Source organism: Ammospiza nelsoni, chromosome Z (assembly GCF_027579445.1).
Source record: "Ammospiza nelsoni isolate bAmmNel1 chromosome Z, bAmmNel1.pri, whole genome shotgun sequence".
Classification (NCBI taxonomy): Eukaryota; Metazoa; Chordata; class Aves; order Passeriformes; family Passerellidae; genus Ammospiza; species Ammospiza nelsoni.
Window position 1 is genome coordinate 86,055,013 of NC_080669.1, and position 21,029 is coordinate 86,076,041.

A 21,029-nucleotide genomic window follows, 5' to 3' on the forward strand; every position below is an offset into this window, starting at 1 on the left:
CAGCAATGGAAATATCGTGGAGAAGAGAAGAAATCCACAATTAATGTCGTGGACTGTTTTACTGGAGTGCAGTTTGTTCTGCAGATGGGAGATCTCCTCTGCTCCTGTGGAATCTGCTCCCCTTCCAAAGATGGGGCTCAGATCAAAGTGTGCATGACCTGACCATGCTCAGGGCTCTTCAGGCATGGCTGAGCTGCAGGACCGCAGCCTTTCCAGTGATGTGTGGCCTTTTGGACCAGACCAGGAGGATCTCTCATCCAAACTGGTTGGAATCAGAGGCTCAGCCTTTGTCTTACTTTTGGTTCCAGGAAATCTTTCACAAGACTTACTTAAAGACCAGTCTGTGCAGAGTATCCTACATTTGAATTTTAGCCATTCTGGTTATTTTTCATAATGTGAGACATCAATTCATCCTGGCTGTGAGATTCACCCCAGCCAACTTGTTTGTAAAGTTACCTGCACATGCAAATACCCTCTCTAAGAATTCAGAATTGTGCAGGTAAATCAGACAAGGACGTTCTGGCCCTGACACACCAGACTACACAACAGAAAACAAGATTTTCTGTTATTTCCTAAGCCTGAAATGCTTCAGGAGGATGTGTGCAGAGCTGCTGAGCTGCCCCATGTCCTCCCAGGGCAGCTCCTTGCAGGTGAGAAGGCACTTACTTGTTGCAAAGCTCCATCTCCGTCACAATGATCTCCTGGACGTGCCAGAAGACATCAGCTTTTGCAGATGACTTCTTCCCATCCTTTGGGCAGTGACCAACACAGATGGCTGCAATATCACCAACGTTCTTCGAAGAAAACTGGAACGTGTCAGTCGCTCCCCTGCAGGAGACAGGGAGCAGTTTCAGCATCCTGGAGGCTGCCAGTGACTTGCCTCATACGGACATTAAGTAATTTGCACATGGCTATGGAAGATAGAGGATAAGCCTTCATTTACAGTCATTTGATTTAACCTACAATCATTCAACACAAAGTATAATTTCCATATTTAAATTTAGTATTTTCTCTGATTAGGGGTGACACTTTAAATTGTTGCCACTAGGACTTTCTAGGATAAACTTGAGCTGTTCCACATACAAAATCAATTTGCCTCATTATAGATAAAGCTAAAGAATGACTAATTTCCCCTCCAGCACTTATTCATTCATTCTTGACAGATACTGTATCTGTTACACATCTACCCACCATAGCTGTTTTAAATTTGCTAGTTGAGCCATCCTTCCTGAAGCTTGAGTTGGAAATAGCTCAGAGGAACAATTAAATCACAGAATCTCAGAATGGTTTGGGTTGGAAAGGACCCTAAAGATCACCTAATTCAAAACCCCTGTCATGGGCAGGCCTGATAGGTTTCTGACAAAGAGTTGGCTGGATTCCTGTTGTGTTCCTTGAGTATCTGTTGGGTTTATTTCCTTGGGCTGGCCCTTGGTCCCTCCAAGGACAGACTGTGCCTAATGAAGAGGGATGTTTAACTCCTCCATGGGCATCATCGGCTCAAGAAGCTCCTCCTGTTCTTCCATATTTCATGTGGTGTCTCAGTCAGTCATATTGTGTTCCACATGAGCCAGAATTGCACCTTCCTTTACCAGAAAAAGTGATTTGGTCATCCATCACTTTTCCTCCCTGCAAAGCAGCAGAACATCAGCAGTGCCCCTGACTTTGGTGAGGTCCCCATCTCCAGAGGGTGTTCCCTGTCCTCAAACAAGCAGAAAACCCTGATCACACCTGGAGCACTTTGGTCCCACGTGGGAGAGGGAATATGCCCCGGGTTCCATGATGTGCCTCCAGCAGGAGGCTGATCCTGCCTTTCCTCACACCACAGCGATCTCACAGCCTCACCCCCGGATCCGTCTGCAAAGCCAGATCTGAGCAGCTCTGACAACATCTAGCCTGCAACTGTTATTACTTTCTCTCTGATTCCCACTCCCAGCGAGATGCTCTGAAAGGAACTAAAACCACCTCCAGCTTCCTCCTGCTCCTCCCAGCTCAAAATCCACTGAGCCTCCCTGGGGGCTCGCCAGGAGCCTCTTTGTATGTACAGACACAAAAGGACACACACGCAACATCTACATTTCCCTTTGCCAAATGCCTTTTTCTTGCTGTCCTAAAACCTACTCTGTGGCTGCCCACCAGAAACTCATTTTCTATCTTCCCTGTTATCCAAATAGGAAGCCATCAAGCTTTTTGGAAGCAGCATGGCACAAACACAGCTCCCTGTGGCAAGAAGAGGTGGCATTTGGGGAGGACACACAGTGGGTGGGAGTTCCTCTGGCCCACCATCCTGCTTATTACCTTTCAAACCTCCTTTTCTTGGAAGAGTTTTCCATGAGGAATTCCTTTGAGCGGCCCATCTTCCCTTCCAGGATGATCCAGATGTTTTCCTTAGTATCTGCATCCTCCCTGTCGCTGGTTACTGTGAGAATCTCATAGGCTTTAAAGCATAATTAACACACACGTTAAGGAGAAAAGGGAGAGCAGATGGCCTACAAGATCTCTTCATTTGGCTGTCACTTTGCCTAAAAACCCCTTTCCTAATATTTATCACAGCCCACAAGACAGCAAGCATTTGCAAAGTAAGGGTGGAAACACACTGAAATCTGTGGGACTTTTGACTTCTAAGTGGTTTGGGATAGAATACATGAAAAATATGAGTCCTGTTCAATTGGGTAGCAAGAATAGATGGAGTTATTCTTAGAATCATGGAATATTCTGTGTTGGAGGGACCCACAAGGATGATTGAGGTCCCTCTTGAACAATCTGTGTCCAGCTCCATGCTGTGCTGAGCATTTAATCTGAAACACAGCCTGAATCCTCCATATATTATTTTCTTTCTTTTTTTTTTCTTTTTTCTCTTAAATTTGTGCCGCTGTTCCTATCAGAGTGAGGGTGTCCATGCACCCAGCAGGATGTGCTCAGATGCTGTGGTGGCCTGTAAGTACCCAGAATGGCCCTCACAAGGCTGATATTTTTTCAGGGGTAGAGCACAATCACGGTGAGGATTGTCTCCCCAGGATTCTCCTATCGGTAATGTGATTATTGTCTCCCCAGGATTCTCCTGAAGAAGAGCACTGGTGCAGTAGTTCTTGAGATGGACTCTGCATACCCTCAGTGTGGTTAAGTAACTCTTGTTGGCTGAGTCACCCCCACATCAGACAGCAGTGTAATTGCCTTGGCCCCAGTGGGATTACCCAGAGCAGATCCAGGGCCATGGGCTGTTAAGCTCAGCTGTGATATTCAGCTGGGACACTTAAGCTCATAGCTCAGAACCAGTTAAGGAGGAAGCTGGAGCAATGTTACTTACCAAGCTTTAAGGACTGAACTTATTTTCCACCTCAAAGGCTCAAGCACATTACTTCTAATGAGATCATATCCATGAGTTCTCATGGCTCACTGATGGACCTAACCACTGCAGATGGGCCCCTCTTTGCTTTCAACACAGAATGAGAACTTTTTCTTCCTCCCAAATCCTGTTTCATTTCTTTCTTATCCCAGAACTGCACTATTGAACTGAAGTGTGCACGAAATAACCCCCAAAGCCTGCATGGGAGCCTCCAGCTTGCAGGACATGTGGTTCTACGACCACTGAGGTCCCTCAGGAAGTGGCACAAGAGCCCTCCAAACTCACCAGTCCGTTCCTTCAGTTCCAGGATGTCATTGTTGGCACAGGCCAGCTCCCTGATGAGCTGCCCATCATCTTCACCCTTCGCCAGCCAGCGATCGCACTGGAACCGGAACGTCTTGTCCATGGCAGAGTCCGTCACATCAATGTATTCCAGGTGCCAGCCTGGGGCAATTCCTGGTAAAAGAGCAGAAATAATAAAGGTCTGAATGTTTGCACATAGGAGGGGAGGTACCTTTCCTTGGTTGTTGCTATAAGTCATGGAATCAAGGAATGGAAGGGAGCTTTGAAGGTCAGCTCTCCTGCTATGGACAGGGACACTTTCCACTGTCCCAGGGTGCTCCAAGCCCTGTCCAACCTGGCCTTGGGCACTGCCAGGGATGGGGCAGCCACAGCTTTTCTGGGCAATCTGTGCCAAAGCCTCCCCATCCTCATTGTGAAATTTTCTTTTTTTCTATATCTAATCTAAATTGACTCTCTTCTAGTTTTCAACCACCCCCACTGCCCTGTTGCAGCAGGTCCGGCTAAAACATTTGTCCCCATCTTTTTATAAGCACTAAGGTTGGGGCTCTCTCCTCTTTGGATTTGAAGTCAGAATGTAAAGCACAACTTCCTCCCTCAGCCCTGCCAGCCAGCACATGCAAGGAAGCTTCCCATCCTTGCCAAGGACCGAGGGCAAATTAATGAGTGCTGGGACTGGATGTGAAAACAGGACGGAGTAAAGTGATGGATGCTCCAGCATGGATGACCAAATCACTTTACATTTCCCCTGGGGCCTTCTGAGGAGCCACAGCACCTTTTTAGCTTGCTACTTTGTTTGTTCAGTTTGTTTTTTCCCCATTGGAAAAGCAACTTGAAGACAAAGAAAACAGCATTTGAGAATGTTTTCCTGATTTCTTTGTTAAAATCACAGGAACACTTGTTGACCTCAGTGGGGACGGGAGGTTCTGACAGTTCTACTTTCAAGTCCTGCTATTAGTCAGACAAAAAATGTTATGTTCATGATGAGACATATCTGCTCACTTATTATGTACATCCTGGAGAGATTAAACAGCTCTTGCTCTTCCAGGAATTCACTGCCGTGTGCCTATTCCCTACGTTTGCAAAAATTAATCCTCATTATCCCTGAATAGAAAATGATGGCACATTTTTTGAGTTGTGTCAACAAGCTGCCCTTCTCCTGTGGACTGTGAGCCTCCATACCATGTGCTCGCAGTTCTTTACCAGCCTCACAGCCATTGCTGTTTTGTGCTTTGCTTCCTGAACCTTCTCCAAGTTAAGAAATTAAACTGGGTGCTATGCAGCACAGACCTCAACCAACACCACCATTCACCCCTTAAATTTCAGGGGCACAGAACTGCAAAGTCATTGTGCCTGGAGGGTTCATCTCTAGAACATTTTGCTTAGGGCAAACTCAGCTAAAGCAGATTCCTCGGGGCCAGGTGTGGCCAGGTTTTTAATAGCTCCAGGGATGGAGATTCCACAGCCTCTCTGGGTGGCCTGTGCCTGAGTCTGATAACCCATGCAGAGGAAAAGAAAAGCTTTCTTTTCTTATTTTAAATGGAATTTCCTGTACTTCAGTTTGAGATCATTCATTCTTGTCCTGTCACTGGACACTGGTGAGAAGAGTTTAGTTCCATCTGCTTTAATTTTACAGGTTGCCCCAGAGCAGCTGTGGCTGCCCCTGGAATGTCCAAGGCCAGGCTGGATGGTGCTTGGTGCCACCTGGGACAGTGCAAGGTGTCCCTGCCCAAGGCAGGAGTTGGAACACAATTGTCTTTAAGGTCTCTTTCAACAGAAATCATTCTGTGATTCTACAATTCTGTGAAGTTTTCCAGGGCTCCCACTGTGATTTAACTGGAGCAACTTGCTCTTTGGGGCTGTTTTGGAAATTTATTCTACACATGTTGGCAGTGTCAGCTGTTAATCTTTTGGCAGGATCTTTTCCATTTAAGTTCAGTGAGCATCTCTGCAGGATATTCAGGAGGCTGCTCTGCTCCCATTAAAACTTTACATGGTGACAACAGTACAGCACGAAAGAAGGAAATCATGCCTTCCTTCTGCAGTGAGAGGTGTCAGTGCCTGCAGACTAGGATGGAATAAATTGTTGATCTCAGCCTGGCTGCCAGCAGCAAACAGGATGGTGGGGTCAGGATCAGTGCAAAGCAGCAGTGCCAGAAAGGAGACTGGGTGAGATGCTTGTGCCCTCCTCCCTCTCCTCCAGCCTGGTGCCAGCAGCCACACTCCCCAAGAAGCTGCAGCAAATTCCTGCTCTTTTATCAGAGGCAGAAATGGGACTGACCTGACTTTGCTGCAGATGTGGGAGCTGAGGACAAAGCCAGCTCCTCCCCACAAAAATGCTTTTATCTGCTCTGGGCTATTTAAAGAGCAGGTGCTGAGCTCTGTCAGGGATCAGCACTGAAAAGCAAATGCCAACAGGGTGTCCCTTACTGCACGGGGGTACATAAATTAAGGAGCTGGATAGACAGTCCTAGAAAAATGGTACAACTTCCCCTAAACATCCTCCTGTCTGCTATAAAGAAAGAAACGTTTCTCTTCTCTCACTAAAAATTGCCTTCTCTCATTTTCATTCTTGATTGTTAGTGACTTAAATTAGATTATGAGACCTGTGTTTGGATCCCTAAATTCTTTTCATTTTTAGAAGAAATAGCTCACCCCAGGTGAAAGCTCTGCTGGATACATCCATAGCAGCATATCTCCCCACCCTGTCCATGTCCCATTGTGCCAGGAGTGGTGTCACATCAAGGGTTTCATTGCCACAGCACTAAACACCATTTAAAAGCTGATGTAGAAATGGAAGGGTTGGTTCATGTCTGAAAAATGCACCCTGCTCTACTAGAAAAAAATATTGTTTTTCTTTTGTTTCAGTCTGGGAAATTATTTATAAAACTGCTCTTTGCATTGGTATGGAAAAGAAAATGGAAAGGCCAGTGATGCACAGAGTCTAAATCTGAGACTCCCCCACTGCTGGGCTGGCTTTGTGTGCTGGGCATCACGTCAGCAGAAGGAGAACAAGTCATGTTTGCAGAACTGCTTTCCAGGTCATGAAATCCCGGTTTCAGGCTATTATCCCGTTTACCCCTTGTGTTCCTCTGTGACTTTTGCAATGGGCTCAGAGACTCTACAGCAATGATAGGAAAGGAAACTCGTACCCCAGAGTCACCAAATCCACAGCCCAAGCCGGGTTATAGAGCAGCATAAGCAGAAGAGGAAGAGGAGCCAGAAGGGTGATGTGAATATAGTAGAGTGAAAGGACTTTCCCACATCCTGACCACTGCCCACACAGCCTGGCTGCAGGGAGAAACTGAAGGATCTCTGCAGCAATGGCCCATCAGCCTTTCCCCTGGACACTGTCCCTGACTCTGATCCACAGAGCCAGAGCTGCTCCATCACTCAGTTTTGGATGACTGCAGAAAAAACCAGAGCAGACCTGCCTGAGTCCTGTTGGCACCTCAGGCAGCAGTACCAGGAAAACAAGTGCTCAGGAAAACATCAGCTGCACAAATTTCTGCTGTGAGCTCAGCACAAACCAGGACCACTACATTTGCCTCCATTAATGCTTTGGGGCAGAAGGGAAGAAATAGCACACATCTGAGTAGTTCCTGCCCCATTATTCATCCCTTGGTCTTTAAAATAATTTGGCGAGCACTGTGCCTTTGTGAAAGGTCCCCTACCACCAAAACAAGTGTTCAACACTTGTAACAAAAGGTATTTCACCCCAGGCCTCGTTTTGCTGCCATTGAAATCCCCAGCAACAAACCTGCCTTAATAAAACCCATGGCAGTGCCACATAGGCTCCTTAATGGTCTGCAGCTGGAAGTGACATTTTCAATAGCATGCAAAACATTTCAAATGTAATTAGAGGAAGAGAAGAGCTTTGGGGAAAAAAGAATCACTTTGCTTGCTTGACTCTGTATAATTTAGTGTGATCTAGAGAAAATGTATTCTGTTCCCCAAATGTCCTTATCCAAAAGAACAGTTATTTATCTCATTTATCCTCCTTCCTAAAAGGATCCAAGCTGGCCACTGGGGGATTCTGGGCAGGGACCACCTGAAAGGCCCTGACAGGGCCTCCTTTCCTTTTCCCCAGGTGATGCTGGAAGTCTGTGCTTTCCTGACATTGGACAGGTTGGATTGTAAGCTCCTTGTCACCCATTTCTGCAGTGATTAGCACAATTGAGCCTGACTGTAGAGGCGCAGATGAAACACAGATAATGACATTACTGCTTCATTTAGCTAAAACCCCAGCCTGCAGCACCAGAAGCTTCTTTTGCCTCTCTCAGGAACAGCCACGACTTGCCTGCACTCACCCCTAGAATATTAAAGCATTCTGACACCTGCAGAAACATGGGAGGATGGGAGGAAAAAATGGGGTGGAACAAGTGTGGTGGGTTCACTGCTCAGCAGGCACCTGGTCCCTGACCTTGCTTTAGTGAACATTAACTATTCCTGGCAAATAAAGTCCTGGTGGGATCAAATCTGCTGTCAGAGCCACATCCGTGCTCGGATACACACACGTCCATGGAAGTCTCCACTTTTTCCAGCCATATTCGTTGACTATCTTCTCTATCCCTTAACTTTCTGCAGCAATATCTCTTCTGCTTTGGTTTTGGAAGCAGCTGATGTCTGATCAAGGATAATAGTAGTCGTTACTGCTGCTTATGTTTCCACAGGAGTAAAAAATCCCTCCTGCTAGGGACATTGACTGCTCAAGGGCCAGTGAAGAATTGCTGCTGCCAAGCCATTCACAGCCACCAACCAGCACTGCTCAGCCCCCTAACTGCATTTTTTATTCATTTATTTTTTAAAAATTTTCACGTTTTCTGACACATGAAGTAATGACCATAGCACAGACAGCCTTGCATCCTCTGACATTTCTTGTCCCCTGCCTGGTGAGGTGAGCATTCATCCCTAAACCCCACCTCGTGAGGCATCACCCAGAAAGTGGTGGGAGTTTTGATAGCAGCTTCAAACCTCTAGAAACAGAGCATTAATTGTGAGGTGTTAAAATCATAGCATCTAGCTGTGCACCAGTACATCTCAAAACACTCTAGGAAGGTGAATAATTTTTATCCCTAATTTACATAATTGAAAATGAGGTACAGGGATGCGATTTACGCAAGGTCATTCAGCAAGCCAGTGGCAGAATAAAAATAGATCTGTTTTGTGTATCTCTCCTTTAGGCTCATGTTGGTTCACACCACAACATTTCTCATCAGGGCAGACGGGCAATGCAAAAAAACCTCTCACAGTCTTTGAGAAAGCAGAAGATTAACACTTGGGATAGTTTTAGAAACTGAGTGCCCTGCACCCCCTCTCCTCTGTTTCTCTGCAACTTGTTCAGAGTTCAGAATTTGACTCGGGTCAAAACCACCCATAAATTACCCTCAGACACACCCCACTCCTCCAGCCCTCACATCTTACAGATGAACTACTCCTGTGCAAAACCTCTTAACAACTCAGACTGGAGATGGAACAATTTCTCAGATTATGTTCTTGTGATTGAAGGAAATTTCGTATTTTATAGAGGGATACTTGAAGCAAAAGCTTTTAAAAAGGATGCAGGATAATTTGTCCCCAAGAGGAGCAAAAGAGGCCTGTAGAAAAGAGAAGCTTTTATGGAAATTATAATTCTAAGGCTACATCTGTCCTTTTGGGCTCCTTCTGAAAGGTTCTGCAATTCACAAGGTTGGAAAGGAATGAATGCAGAAGGTCAACACCAAAGTCTTTGTGTTCTCTCTGGGTCTGCAATTTGAATTCCTTACATGCCTTATTCTGCTTCATGTCACTTCTGGACTGTGATACCTTGGCAGTATCTCTTGGTTAAGATGTAACACCTGTAGCACACCTTTCACAGAATCATGGAATGGTTTGAGATGGATTGGAGATTAAAACTCGTCCCATTCCACCCCTGCCATGGGCAGGGACCCCTTCCACCATCCAAGGCTGCTCCAGGCCCCGTCCAGCCTGGCCTTTGACACTTCCAGGGGTGAGGCAGCCACAGCTCCTCTGTGCCAGGGCCTCATAATCCTCACAGGGTGAAATCCTTATCTTTGTGACAACACCTTTGGGTGGAAAACCTGGCCTTGGAGAGGGAGGAAGGCGCAAGGCACATGAGAGGGGGCTCCTTGTGTCAGTGCTGGGATCTCCCAAGGTGCTGAGGCCAGATTTGGACAATCTGAAGGAGTAATCAGCCATGGCACAGTTGCTGGCATGCTGCAAGTCTGCAGATTGCACTCCCACTTGAGCCCAGTCTGAGTTGTAGAGTTGATCCATGCATGCAGAAGGATGTGCAGGAGTTGGCATTGACTGCCCCTGTACTGAGCTACCAGCAAAACAGAGAGTGTGATGGAGTCTCCTCTCCTTGGGCGGTTTTACACATCTATTTCTCGCCCTCTCACTTTTTATTTAAAGCAGAAACTCTTCAACAAATCTGCCCTGAGGATCAGCACAGTTTATGAGGCACCAGTCCAGAGCTGAGACGGAAGGCTTAGAAAAGCCCTTCTTGGGCCTGATAGCTGAGTAAATCCTTACAAAGGGATAAAAAAAGACAGTTCTTTAGGTTTTTTAAAAAAATAATTTATGGTCTACAAGTGCCCCAAAGGCTTGGAATCATGTCCATGAATTGGAGAACCAGACCTCTGGAATGGCTGTGTGCTGTGAGTTCAAGGCCTGGGCAATTTAACATCTGAGTCAAGACACTGCTCCTGGAAAAGGTAATTCCTTCAGGGAAAGGAAAGGAAAACCAAGGGTATATAAACTGTTTTGACTTGAGTCCAACTCAAAAAGGGAATAAGGTACTTTCTCTTTTGGGAGAGCCACCCAAAAGGAGTTACTAGGGCAGCCGGGCTGTTTAAAACTCTGCTGGACAATGTCAGAGCAGTTGGTGAATTGAGAGAAAGGCCTTGTCAGTTGGTGAATTGAGAGAAAGGCCTTGTTAAGGCAAAGAAGAAGTTTGGCTCCATAACCTTGGTATTTACTTTTGTCTTTGCTCCCACAACGCAGAAAAGTCTGGTTTATCCATAATTAGACTCTTCCTGGCTCCCCTTGGTTGATGGCAACTGAGATAATCAAGAATCTGAAACTAATTACTTTAGACAGACTGCTTATCACCTGGGTCCAAATCTACTCAGGCAGATGAGGGAGCTAAGTCCAGATTTCCCATACTTCCTTGTTTCATGGAGAAAAAGGCAGCAGCCATCCAAAACCAAACAAACAAAGAAGCAAACAAACAAACACAAAAAACCCCACCACATAAAAAAGGAGGGAAACCAGCCTTTTCCTAGGTAAATAGTTCTGTTACTGAGATACTGAGAAACTTTCAGTCATTCTTCCAGAGTGGTGATGTAGTCCTTATAGCAGACTAAAAAAAAAATTTAAAAAATTTGAGGCCTATATTTAGAAAGTCAGCATTTCTACAGACCTACAGATAGTGATCTTGCATAAATGTAGAAGTAAATGAACGGAGATATGAGAAAATACATAGTGCCTATCTGAGATCAGGAGATGGGGAGCCTGGAAGTGATTAAATTTGCTCAGGGAGTCTAAATATATTAGGTTGAACATCACTATCTCAAAGTAAACAGGGGCAAGATAAAAAGACATGGAGCAAAATTAAAACTAAATTTCATTCATATCACTTTGCTGTTACCAGAATCTCACTTGTGAGCTCTAAACATCTAAAAAAATCAGGAACAAGTTCCTTGAAATTGCAGTTGTGAAGTCTTTAAAATGCCTGTTTACAAGTGAGCAACAACTTCCTCCCTAATCATTTTTACTGAAGTTAGAGAAATTAGATGGGGGCTTCATTCCTCCTTTATGTCTCATACAGAGATGTCACTCAGCAGTTTTTGTGGGGAAAATGGCATTTAAAAGCATAAAGTGGGACCATAAAACCGGCATGCTTTTCCACAGGATGAAAACATGGTGTTTGCAATTTAAAGACCTCCTGATTGTCTTGCCATGGCAATTACTGTCTCCTCAGCTCTGAACACCCCACTGCAGTCAAATTTCAGTGAAAGGATAAACAAAAGATGGGAACTGGGAGCGAAGCCACTGCAGCAAGGCTGCACCAAGGGAGAAGGATGCTGAGCTGCGGTGCGTGGCACAGTGAGCACAATGGGCAAGGCATTTAAATGTGTTTTATCCTGAAATACAGGCAGGCAGTTGGCCTCTGGATATGGCTAGGAAAAGGAAGCCTTTGTATGGTTAGTATTTCCCCTTGATGGGGCACCTCATGTGGTGTTGTCATTGGCCCCAAATATCAGCACAAGGAGCTGGAGCTGCTGCAGCCAGTGCAGAGGAGGCCACGGAGCTGCTGCCAGGGCTGGAGCCCCTCTGCTCTGGAGCCAGCCTGGCACAGCTGGGGCTGTTCAGCTGCACCAGAGAAGCTCCAGGGACACCTCAGAGCCCCTGCCAGGGCCTCCAGGGGCTCCAGGAGAGCTGCACAGCCCCTGGGGACAAGGCAGGCAGGGACAGGACACAGGCAATGGCTCCCACTGCCAGAGGGCAGGCACAGATTTTGGCACATTGGGATTAGGAATTGCTGGCTGGGAGGGTGGGCAGGCCCTGGCCCAGGGTGCCCAGAGCAGCTGTGGCTGCCCCTGCATCCCTGGCAGTGCCCCAGGCCAGGCTGGATGGGGCTTGGAGCAGCCTGGGACAGTGGGAGGTGTCCCTGCACATGGCACAGGGTGGAATGATATGCACTTTAAAGTCTCTTCCATCCCAAACCATTCTGTGATTCTGTGATTCCTTTTTTCTGTCATTCTGTGATTCTGTGATTGAGACTGACAGTTTATTTCAGGAAAAGAACACCAAGCATGCTCCACATATTCAGGACTCCAGGAGCAATGGGGTGGGCGAGTGTGAGGCCAAGCCTTCCACAGGCCATTGGTAGAGAGCCATTTAGTCCAAAAAAGCCAGAAAAGAGGTAGAGAAAGAATGATCAACATCTGAAGCCTCGGAGCAGCGGTAAATACAAACACATTTTTATTTAATACCCAAAAGTTCCTCACACGTCTGACAAAAACCATACTTGACCCCTGACCCTACTACTCATTTAAAAGAAATAGAGCCAGGAATTTCTAGGCAGTGCCACAGCCAATTTATATAAATTATATATAGGGAGCAGGCATATATTCAAAGGATAGCTATATCCTGGATCTCAGCAGTAATAAATACTTTACCCACCCAACAAACTGTCATGCTGAATTGTGTGAAGTTTTAGATGGGAGATGCCTTTCACATGACTAATGCAAGAACAATGTAGACAACATATGTTATGATTTAAACAACAGTTTTCCTTCTTTCTGTGGGGAAAAGCAAGAACATTTTTGCTGAACAAAACCTGAGCATGGTGTTTATCCAAGGCTTAAATTAACCTTGCTGTCAGACAGGTCTGGTAAGGACTAGTATTTATAAGTGGAAACCAGTGTTATGAGGAAATAAGGAAACAGAATATGAGGCTGCCATGTGTATTTATATACATATTTTAGGTTCTAGACACCCAGCTTAGTATTTTAGCTGACTTGTGGTGGTTATCTGGGTACAAGTTCTTAGCCCAGAGCAAATTTAAACTAATTGAGCCTATTTACTGCTTAGCCCAAGGCTAAATTCTGTTACCTCCCTTTGCCACCAAGCAGCTGCACACAGCCAGCAATTACCAACTTGTGTCAGCAGCATGATCAGTGGCACTCAGAGGGTGAGCTGTGATCACTTGTACAAGAAGAAAAAGGCAACAAACCCCTCCTGGATTAACAGAATTTGCTCGTCACACAGCAGGCAGCAGACTCGTGGGAATTCCTGCCCAGCATGTGTGGGTGCCAGTGGCTCCTGGAGGGCCTGGGCAACACCTTGAATGAGAAAATTCACTGGAAATTATTTAATGGACAAGAATGACATCCACTTCAGGAAACGCCCTGAGCTATTCATCATGCAAAATGAAGAGGATTGTGACAGGATTACATGTTCAGCCTGTCCCCTTCCTCAGGCAGCCAGGGATGCTGCTGCTGTTGGAAAGAGCAGCTCAGACCCTTGATCTGATCCAGTTCTCACCTTCCTGCATCCCAGTCTGTCCATGTGCCTGAGCCCTAAGGACCAGCTCTGCTCTGGTGAGTTTATTTCATCCTGCTAGCACAGCCAGTCACCAGGGAGCCATGATGCTACTTGGGGAAAAAGTTCTTTTAGCACACGTTTCAGCTGGTAATAGGTTTGAAAGCAAATCTGCCAGTCCATGTTGATTTCTTGGTGCTATCAGAAGCATGTCTGAACCAGTCTTGGAACAGCCAGAAAACCTGTTTATTGAGCTAAAACTCTCATTCAATAGCCCTTTCCATATCTACATCTAAACTGCAGATCTAAGGAATTAGTGTTTTGGCAAAGTAATCAGGTGAAAGCGGCTCCCTTACTGCATTCAGCACCAGCTATATAACATGATATTATGGAGTTTAATCAACTAAATTGTGCTGTGTAGCGGGAGTGATAAATATGAGCTCAGAGCTTGCAGTGTCTGGGAGTAAACAATCATGTTAGGTGGATGCATCTCCCATATTTCACTGCAGACAGAGGCTACCATTAGATGTGCTTTTTCTCCCCCTCAAAGACTTTCCAATGGGAAAGTCTAATCTAGAGATAGCATCTTTTATTACTAGAGCATGACATGCAGCCTTCCCCATCTGCCACAGCTTGGAGTAGTTGAGAGGATGGTGGCCAGGTCACATCAATACTGGCATGAAACCTGTCCCAGTCATAAACCAGCTGCCTCTGTACAAACAGGTAACGACCAGGTGGTCCCTGCGCCATTCCTCCCCAGACTGTGATAAATATTGCTGCCAAACAGCATTGTTAAGAGTGGCTCAGGTGTGAGCCTGTGTGAGCTGTGGGGCTTCACCTTTGGGCTGCAGCAAGGGCTGGCCCCCAGTGAGCAAGCAATTGGTAATGCAGTTTATTGTCTTTTGCATGAAGATGGGATGGGATGTCACACAGCATTGTTAGTGATGCATTTGTTACAAGACACCACTTGGTGCCTGATGACAACACAAATGACTGTGACAATCCGACTGAGCTCTGCTCTGCAGTTTGTGACACCAGTCAGGGTGTCCAGCAGCAGAGGAGTGTCAGAACCTCTCTGAGCAGCATGCTGCGTGCTCACTGGCTGATGCAATGGTCTTAATAAAGCCAGACACAGATCTTCATTTCTTTCTTCTGAGGCTCGCTGTGTTATGCCGGGCTGCGTTTCCCCACGTGCCAGTGTCAGGCTGAGAACATTAAATTGCTCTGGGAGCACCATGCTGGCCTCCTGTGTGAGAGGTGGGGATGGACTCAGTGTGTTGGGACAGCCGGCTGGGTGGCTTTGCTCTGGGGGAGGCATCCAGAGGTGGCTGTAAGCTCAGACTGAAGCTGGGGGCCAGCGGCACCAGCAGCCAGGGAGAGAGTCACTACATGAAGTTGTGTATCCAGACAGGGATACTAGGGACACCAGCTCCCTGGATCTGGGTAAAATCCAGGAAAAATTAAAATTAAAGAATCAATATCTGGGTAAAATTATCCAGGTAATTTTTCCCAGCCTGAAGCAGAGCTGGGGACTCTGCCTTCAGCCTGTCCTGTGTCTGTGTGTTCCCTCAAGTGACAACATCCCGAGCTCTCCCACTGCCCCATCGCTGCCCTGACCTTTGTTGTCGTGCCAGATCCTCACTTTGCAGAGATCTCCCAGGCTCAGCATTTCAGAGAAGCTGAATTCATCCATCTGGTTCCTCTCGAACTTGTTGGACTTGTTGGACTCCTTCAGAGGCAGGGTGCCGCTGTCCCCGTACTCCCCAAAGAGGATCAAGGAAACGTTGGCGTCGGTGCCTGCTCCTGGAAGGAGAGAGCAGAGAAAAATACCATTATTAAAGATGCCCAGGGTTACCCTGCCACCCTGGGCTGGCTCCCAGCCCCAGCTGCATGGGGAGGCAGCAAAGGTAGGCTGGAGGAGGCTGCAGGGGTGCTCATGTCTCTCTGGGCACCACCAAGACATTTCGGTTGATTTGTGCAGGATCCTGCAGGGAGGACAATCAGCTCTTCCAGTCCATCCCACAAATACAGCTGGATGCTTTGCCCTGGCACTTGAGGTGCATGACTGTGGTGGTGGCAGTGCAGTGGGAAGCAGAAATTTGAAGGACTGCCCATCACAGCACTCTGCAGGGGATGTCAGGTAGTGACTCCCATTATTCCAAAGTAGCTGGGGAAGTAAAGTGACTTACCCAGCAGAATCCAGCAATCTGCTGAGGAGTGTTAAAGAACATACTTTATAACTTTTCTAGCCACAAAGCGGTGTCCTGGGCTTCCCACTGAAGCACAGTCCCTTTTCAGCACTCAGTCATTCCCTCCTGCAGTCCCACACCCTTCTCCTAGCAATTGTGGCACTCAGGATCCTTCAGCTGGGGTCTGTCTCCTCCTGCTCTCGCTGTGTTTGATGGTAGAGGGATTTCAGTGCTACTTACACATCATCAACCCAGCCACTGTGGCCCACTTCACAACAGATCCTCCTTCTATATTGCTCTTTCTCAAAGTATTGACCATGCAGCAATCAATGAAAAAAGTCCCAGTTTCTCATGCAACAGTTTGCCCTACCACTTTCCACCTTCTTCTTGTGTATAGGCTAGGAAATTAAAAATTTCCAAGATGATCTTTATTACTTGATATTGAGTGTCAATTTGTCCTCTACTGTCCATATTTTGCCAAAGAAAACAGCCATGCCGTTCTCCTGAATTTTGGGAAGTCCAAGACCAAATGACCTGCAGTGAGCTTACATTTTAGCTGCAAGTGTTACATTTTCACCTGGCGCTATTTATAGTTCCACCAAGACGATTGCATTTTAATTTTGACACTGTAATACAAAAGCAGATTCACGAAGAGAAATAAGATTACACATGGGCAGACAGTCATTGCTGCGTCAGAACCAGGGCTGTTAAATTTTGGAAAACCAGACCATCAAGCTCAAATCTGCCTTACAAAGAAACTCAGCATCTGCTGCCCTCGTTTGGATAGCCCAGCTTTGAAAGTCTAACCTCCTCCCAGGCCCTTTCTTGCACAAGAGTATCACAAATCCAATTTGAGCCACATAGGCAGTATTTCCCACAGCTCCATTTAAACACAATGCAGAGACAAAGTTAGGGGGATTGTAAACTTCTGGAGAAAGGCCCTACTTCCACAGGATTATGACTTGAATACAGAAGTTAGGAAGAAATAATGACTGTTCTTATGGAAGGGCTGGAAAAAAAATTGCTAGAAGAAAAAGAGGAGAAAAAGAGTCCTATAGAGGAAAGGCAAAGCAACATGTGTCCATGCGAGAAGCTGCCCGTGTTAAATTTGGGCTAATTTTCAACAGTTCCCTGGGAAGGGTTTGAGTAGGAAGAGAAACCATCAGGGATCCAGGCAGTTCATCTGGCAGTACTTTTTTTATGATCCCAGAGTTTGCTGAGGTGAGGAACAAAGCAAACTGAAGTCCCTTTCCTTGCAAGGAGCAGGCTCCTAATTAATGCCAGGTCTCAAAAAGCACAGAACCAACTGTTTCTTAGCAAAACTGTCCCTGCAGGAAGAAGCTTATGAAGGTCTCATGCTGTGACATTTCCCTCACAAGCAATTAGCAGGAGATGGGAAAGTAAAAAAACAGAAATGGTAAATCAATGTACATTTCACTTATTTGGGTCACTGATATTTTTGTTGTTGTTGTTGTTGCTGCCAGTTCCAGGAAACTGCCAGGCACATTTAGGAACTGTAAAAAACCTGACAAATGAAAAGATGAAGGTACTGCGGTTGCACCAGCCCTAACTGGTGATGAGTGCAGTAGCTCATGGATTGATCCTACAGAACTGAGCTGGACTTCATCATCAGCACCCGAAACAGTGGCAGAGTGTTTCCTCAGCGGGTTTCCAGCCAAGGGTAGATTTGTGTGAGTGAGTGACATGCTGATGGCCAGAATTCCAGCCCAGATGGACCTTGAGAAACTTGAGGGGTGGGCAAGCAGAAATCCCATGGAATCCAGCAAGGAGAAGTGTAAACTCCTCTGTGTGCAAGGTTGGAATAAACCTTGCGCATGCTGAAGAGAAGCAGAAGGTGTCCCAAAGTTTGCAGCAGTACCCTCCATATTCTGATTTGATCCGAGCTAGCAGGAGGTTTCCAGAGCTCAGTGCAATTCAAAGCACTGAATTTGAATTCCTGGGTTGTGTCAAGATGCTGAGAAGAGCTTGGAGGGTGGATACCAAGAGGAACAAGAGCTGGGAAGCGCCAATGAGAGGAGAAGCCCTGAGGGGAGCTGGGGCAGTGCACAAGGGCCCCAGTGCAGGCACAGGGGTCACAATGACAGGGCCATGCACTGTGCCACATCATTCCCCAAAACACCAAAGCCACAGGCTGCTGGGGAGGCTCAGGCTGGGAATGAGGAAAAAGCAAATTTCTCAGGAATATGGTGCAGGTCTGGGTGCAGATGCCTGAGGAGGTGCTGGCATCATGACTGGTCCTGGAGTTGTCCAGTGTTTGGCTGGGCAACACTCCTTTGAGCAGGAAAATGGGTGAAATAACCTCTATAGGACCCTTTAAACAGAAATCCGTATGATTATACAATTCCTTATGATTATATGAGCAGATGCTTGATTTTTAAACAAACTCTGGGCTTGAGTCACAGCCTTCTGAGGCCAAAGAATGTCTTTCTTTTTACATGAAAAAACCTATATAAGGCACTATGAGCTGACACCAACTGTCCTAAATTATGTAATTTGTAGGTTGGAACTGAGTTGACAACATCCTAATTAATCTTATAACAGCAGAGATAAGAACCTTCTGTTGCATTAATGCTTGGAAAATGAGAAAGCAGTATTTATTCACTCTCCATCTTTATTGCATTAACATGTATATGATGCCTGCAGAGAGAAAGTAAAAATTAACCAACCAAAGGACATTTTTGTGCCTCAGAAAGAGCCATCAGGTGGTCTTTCCCTATTGCATCTATGTCTGTGGGTCCTGCCTTGAAGAAAATCAGATTGTGCTTTACATCTGAGATCAAGACCTTGGTTTTAACCAAAGATTTCCCATCTGCCTCAGGAGGTGTATGCCCTGACAACCTCCTCTTATCTATGTGCAGCCTGAGAGTCATCTGAGGTACTGCTGCTGGTGGTGGAAGAAAGATGATTTGAGCTTTTCAGGAGCAGAGCTGTTCCCTCTGCAAACTCTGTAGGTTAAATCTTCACTGGAGCAGAGTGACTTTGTGAAAGACAAACTGTAACTTAAAGGTTTCCTTGGGGAAAATGTAAAACAATGATGTTGTTAAACATGTGTGTGTGGTGGAGAGAAAATAGCTTATGCTTTCTAGTTTGCTGCAGAATCTTCTTTGTGGGATTAATTTTCCCTAACTTTATCCATCTAACCTAATTTAATAGTGAAATCTCTGCCTGAATCGGATGAAGAAAAACTCAAGAGTCAGAGACCCTCAGGAGAGTTATCCAGACCACTGGTGAAGACTTCTCTCCCAGATGAATTGACCAGAGACAGTCTAGACTAGGAGGAAATAAAACCAGAAGATATTTCAGAGAGTGGCAAATAGGTGAGATTATTTTGCCTGGTTTTGTTTTTTTTCCTTTCAGTGACTCTTATGAGCTGGAAAGTTGAAATCCACTGCAAAGAAAAACTTTATAGCTGGAAATAAGCACATTTGACTCCAGCCCTTGTGCAGTATTGCTGTTCCTCGACAATGTCAGTGTGGCAGGAGATGATACAACATGTTTAAACATCACCAAGGATAAAATGTCTTTCTTCCTGAGTTGGTCCAACCAGGAGTAATTGTGGAATACATAATGATCAAAAGGGGGAGATGGTTCATGACTTGCACCTGCTTTAGATAAGCTGGATGAAGTTCAGCATTGTGTCAGTGAGCTGTGTGATCTAATCACAAACAGACTCCCTGAAACGTCTCTGTAATCTGCTCTTTCCTACTGGTTGTCGCTGTTCATAATGAAATAAAATGGTTCTTCATTAATACCTGTCATCCTTCATTCAATGGGAAGGGCAGATCTCTCTGCTGCTGCTGTCATCTTCTGTTCTCCCCTCACTTCTATTTCCATCACCTTTGTGAGTTAGGGCTGGTTTTCACAAAAAAGGTCACAGAAAGATTTACTATTATATTAGATGGATGGCCAGATACATAAACAACTTTTCCTCTCTCTCTCTCTCTTTTGTTTTTTGTATTTCACTACATGTTTTTCAGACAAGCAACCAGCAGAGAAGATAGATAAGAAGTGGTGAGGTGGCACGAAGATGCTCTGCCAGAAAAAATTTTGATATTCCTCAATCAAACTTTAAAAGCTGCATAAATTACTGCTGATAAAACCAGAGGGAAAGGAAAAAAAAAGAAGCAGCAAAGGGATAAAGAAAAGATCTTTAGAGGTCAGCAGTTGGTTATGTGCACTGGTGTGACAGAATCTCACTTGAGGAAGACATCTTGGAAACAAGACAATGTCTGGCTTGCCCCATCTTGGCACTATTCACTTTGTATGTGGCAGCAGATTTCATCCAGCAGCCTGACAAAATTTCCCGTGAAAAGAAGTGGTGATCCCAGGAAATTACATTGAAACCCCATTTCTTGGCTCTGGAAGCTCTTTCTGTATACTCTGTTCCACCTCTTCTATCTGGTGTGCATTTAGAAAAGTTTTTTTCACAGCCTGAGATAAATGATCTCAAAACACTTTGGAAAGGTGGGTGAATTATTGCTGCCTGCTTTAGGCAAGGCAGACAGTGCTGACTGAAAACCTGAAGCACACCAGTTCTGACCCTACATGGATGGACCTGACCAAAAAAGAAAAATGTGGCTGCTGACCTCTGCAGCTTGGTCTGGTAATAGTTTCTGTTAGGGTGTCTTCAGAGGAATCAAAGAGCAGTCAGACCTGGGCCTTGAGTCTAAATATGTTATTCCCAGAGCTCAGATGAGAATGAGTCTCTTAGACACTGCCACAGTGAACAGCCAGCTAAAATGGTTCTATTCCAGCTAAACTATGTTTTTTCAAATGTAATTTCAAATGAAGCAGATGGGTTTGCTTTTTTTTTTTCATTGTTAAAAAACAAACTTTACACTAGAAAATTAATAAAATACCCAGCAAGGACCAACCTCCAATGTCACTGGTTTTAACCTCAAGAGTGTATGTGGTGTCCTCCATCATCTGCTCGTCGTTTATGACAGCTGGCATCTCACACACCAGGCTTCCCGTGGCATTTTTCAGCTTGGACAGCCAATCCCCATAGGTAAATGTGGCCACTTCTTGGTTAGTAAGGTTCTTTAGGGTGATCTGTGAGGAGACAAAATGGGGGAAAAAAATCTTACCATTTGAATTAGGGCAAATGTTAAACTCATAAAGTGAAT

The 21,029-nt window shown here is 45.6% G+C and overlaps 1 protein-coding gene across 1 annotated transcript in view; it reads right to left on the reverse strand.

Moving 5' to 3' along the window:
• LOXHD1 (lipoxygenase homology PLAT domains 1) overlaps positions 1–21,029 on the reverse strand; it is a 79,808-nt gene that overhangs the window by 2,717 nt on the left and 56,062 nt on the right. The window contains exons 20-24 of the mRNA XM_059491857.1: positions 20,778–20,955; positions 15,311–15,496; positions 3,629–3,799; positions 2,296–2,434; positions 667–828 (exon numbers count right to left, since the gene is read on the reverse strand). Of these exons, the coding sequence (XP_059347840.1) occupies positions 667–828; positions 2,296–2,434; positions 3,629–3,799; positions 15,311–15,496; positions 20,778–20,955 (836 nt within the window). The remainder of the gene's footprint in view (positions 1–666; positions 829–2,295; positions 2,435–3,628; positions 3,800–15,310; positions 15,497–20,777; positions 20,956–21,029) is intronic.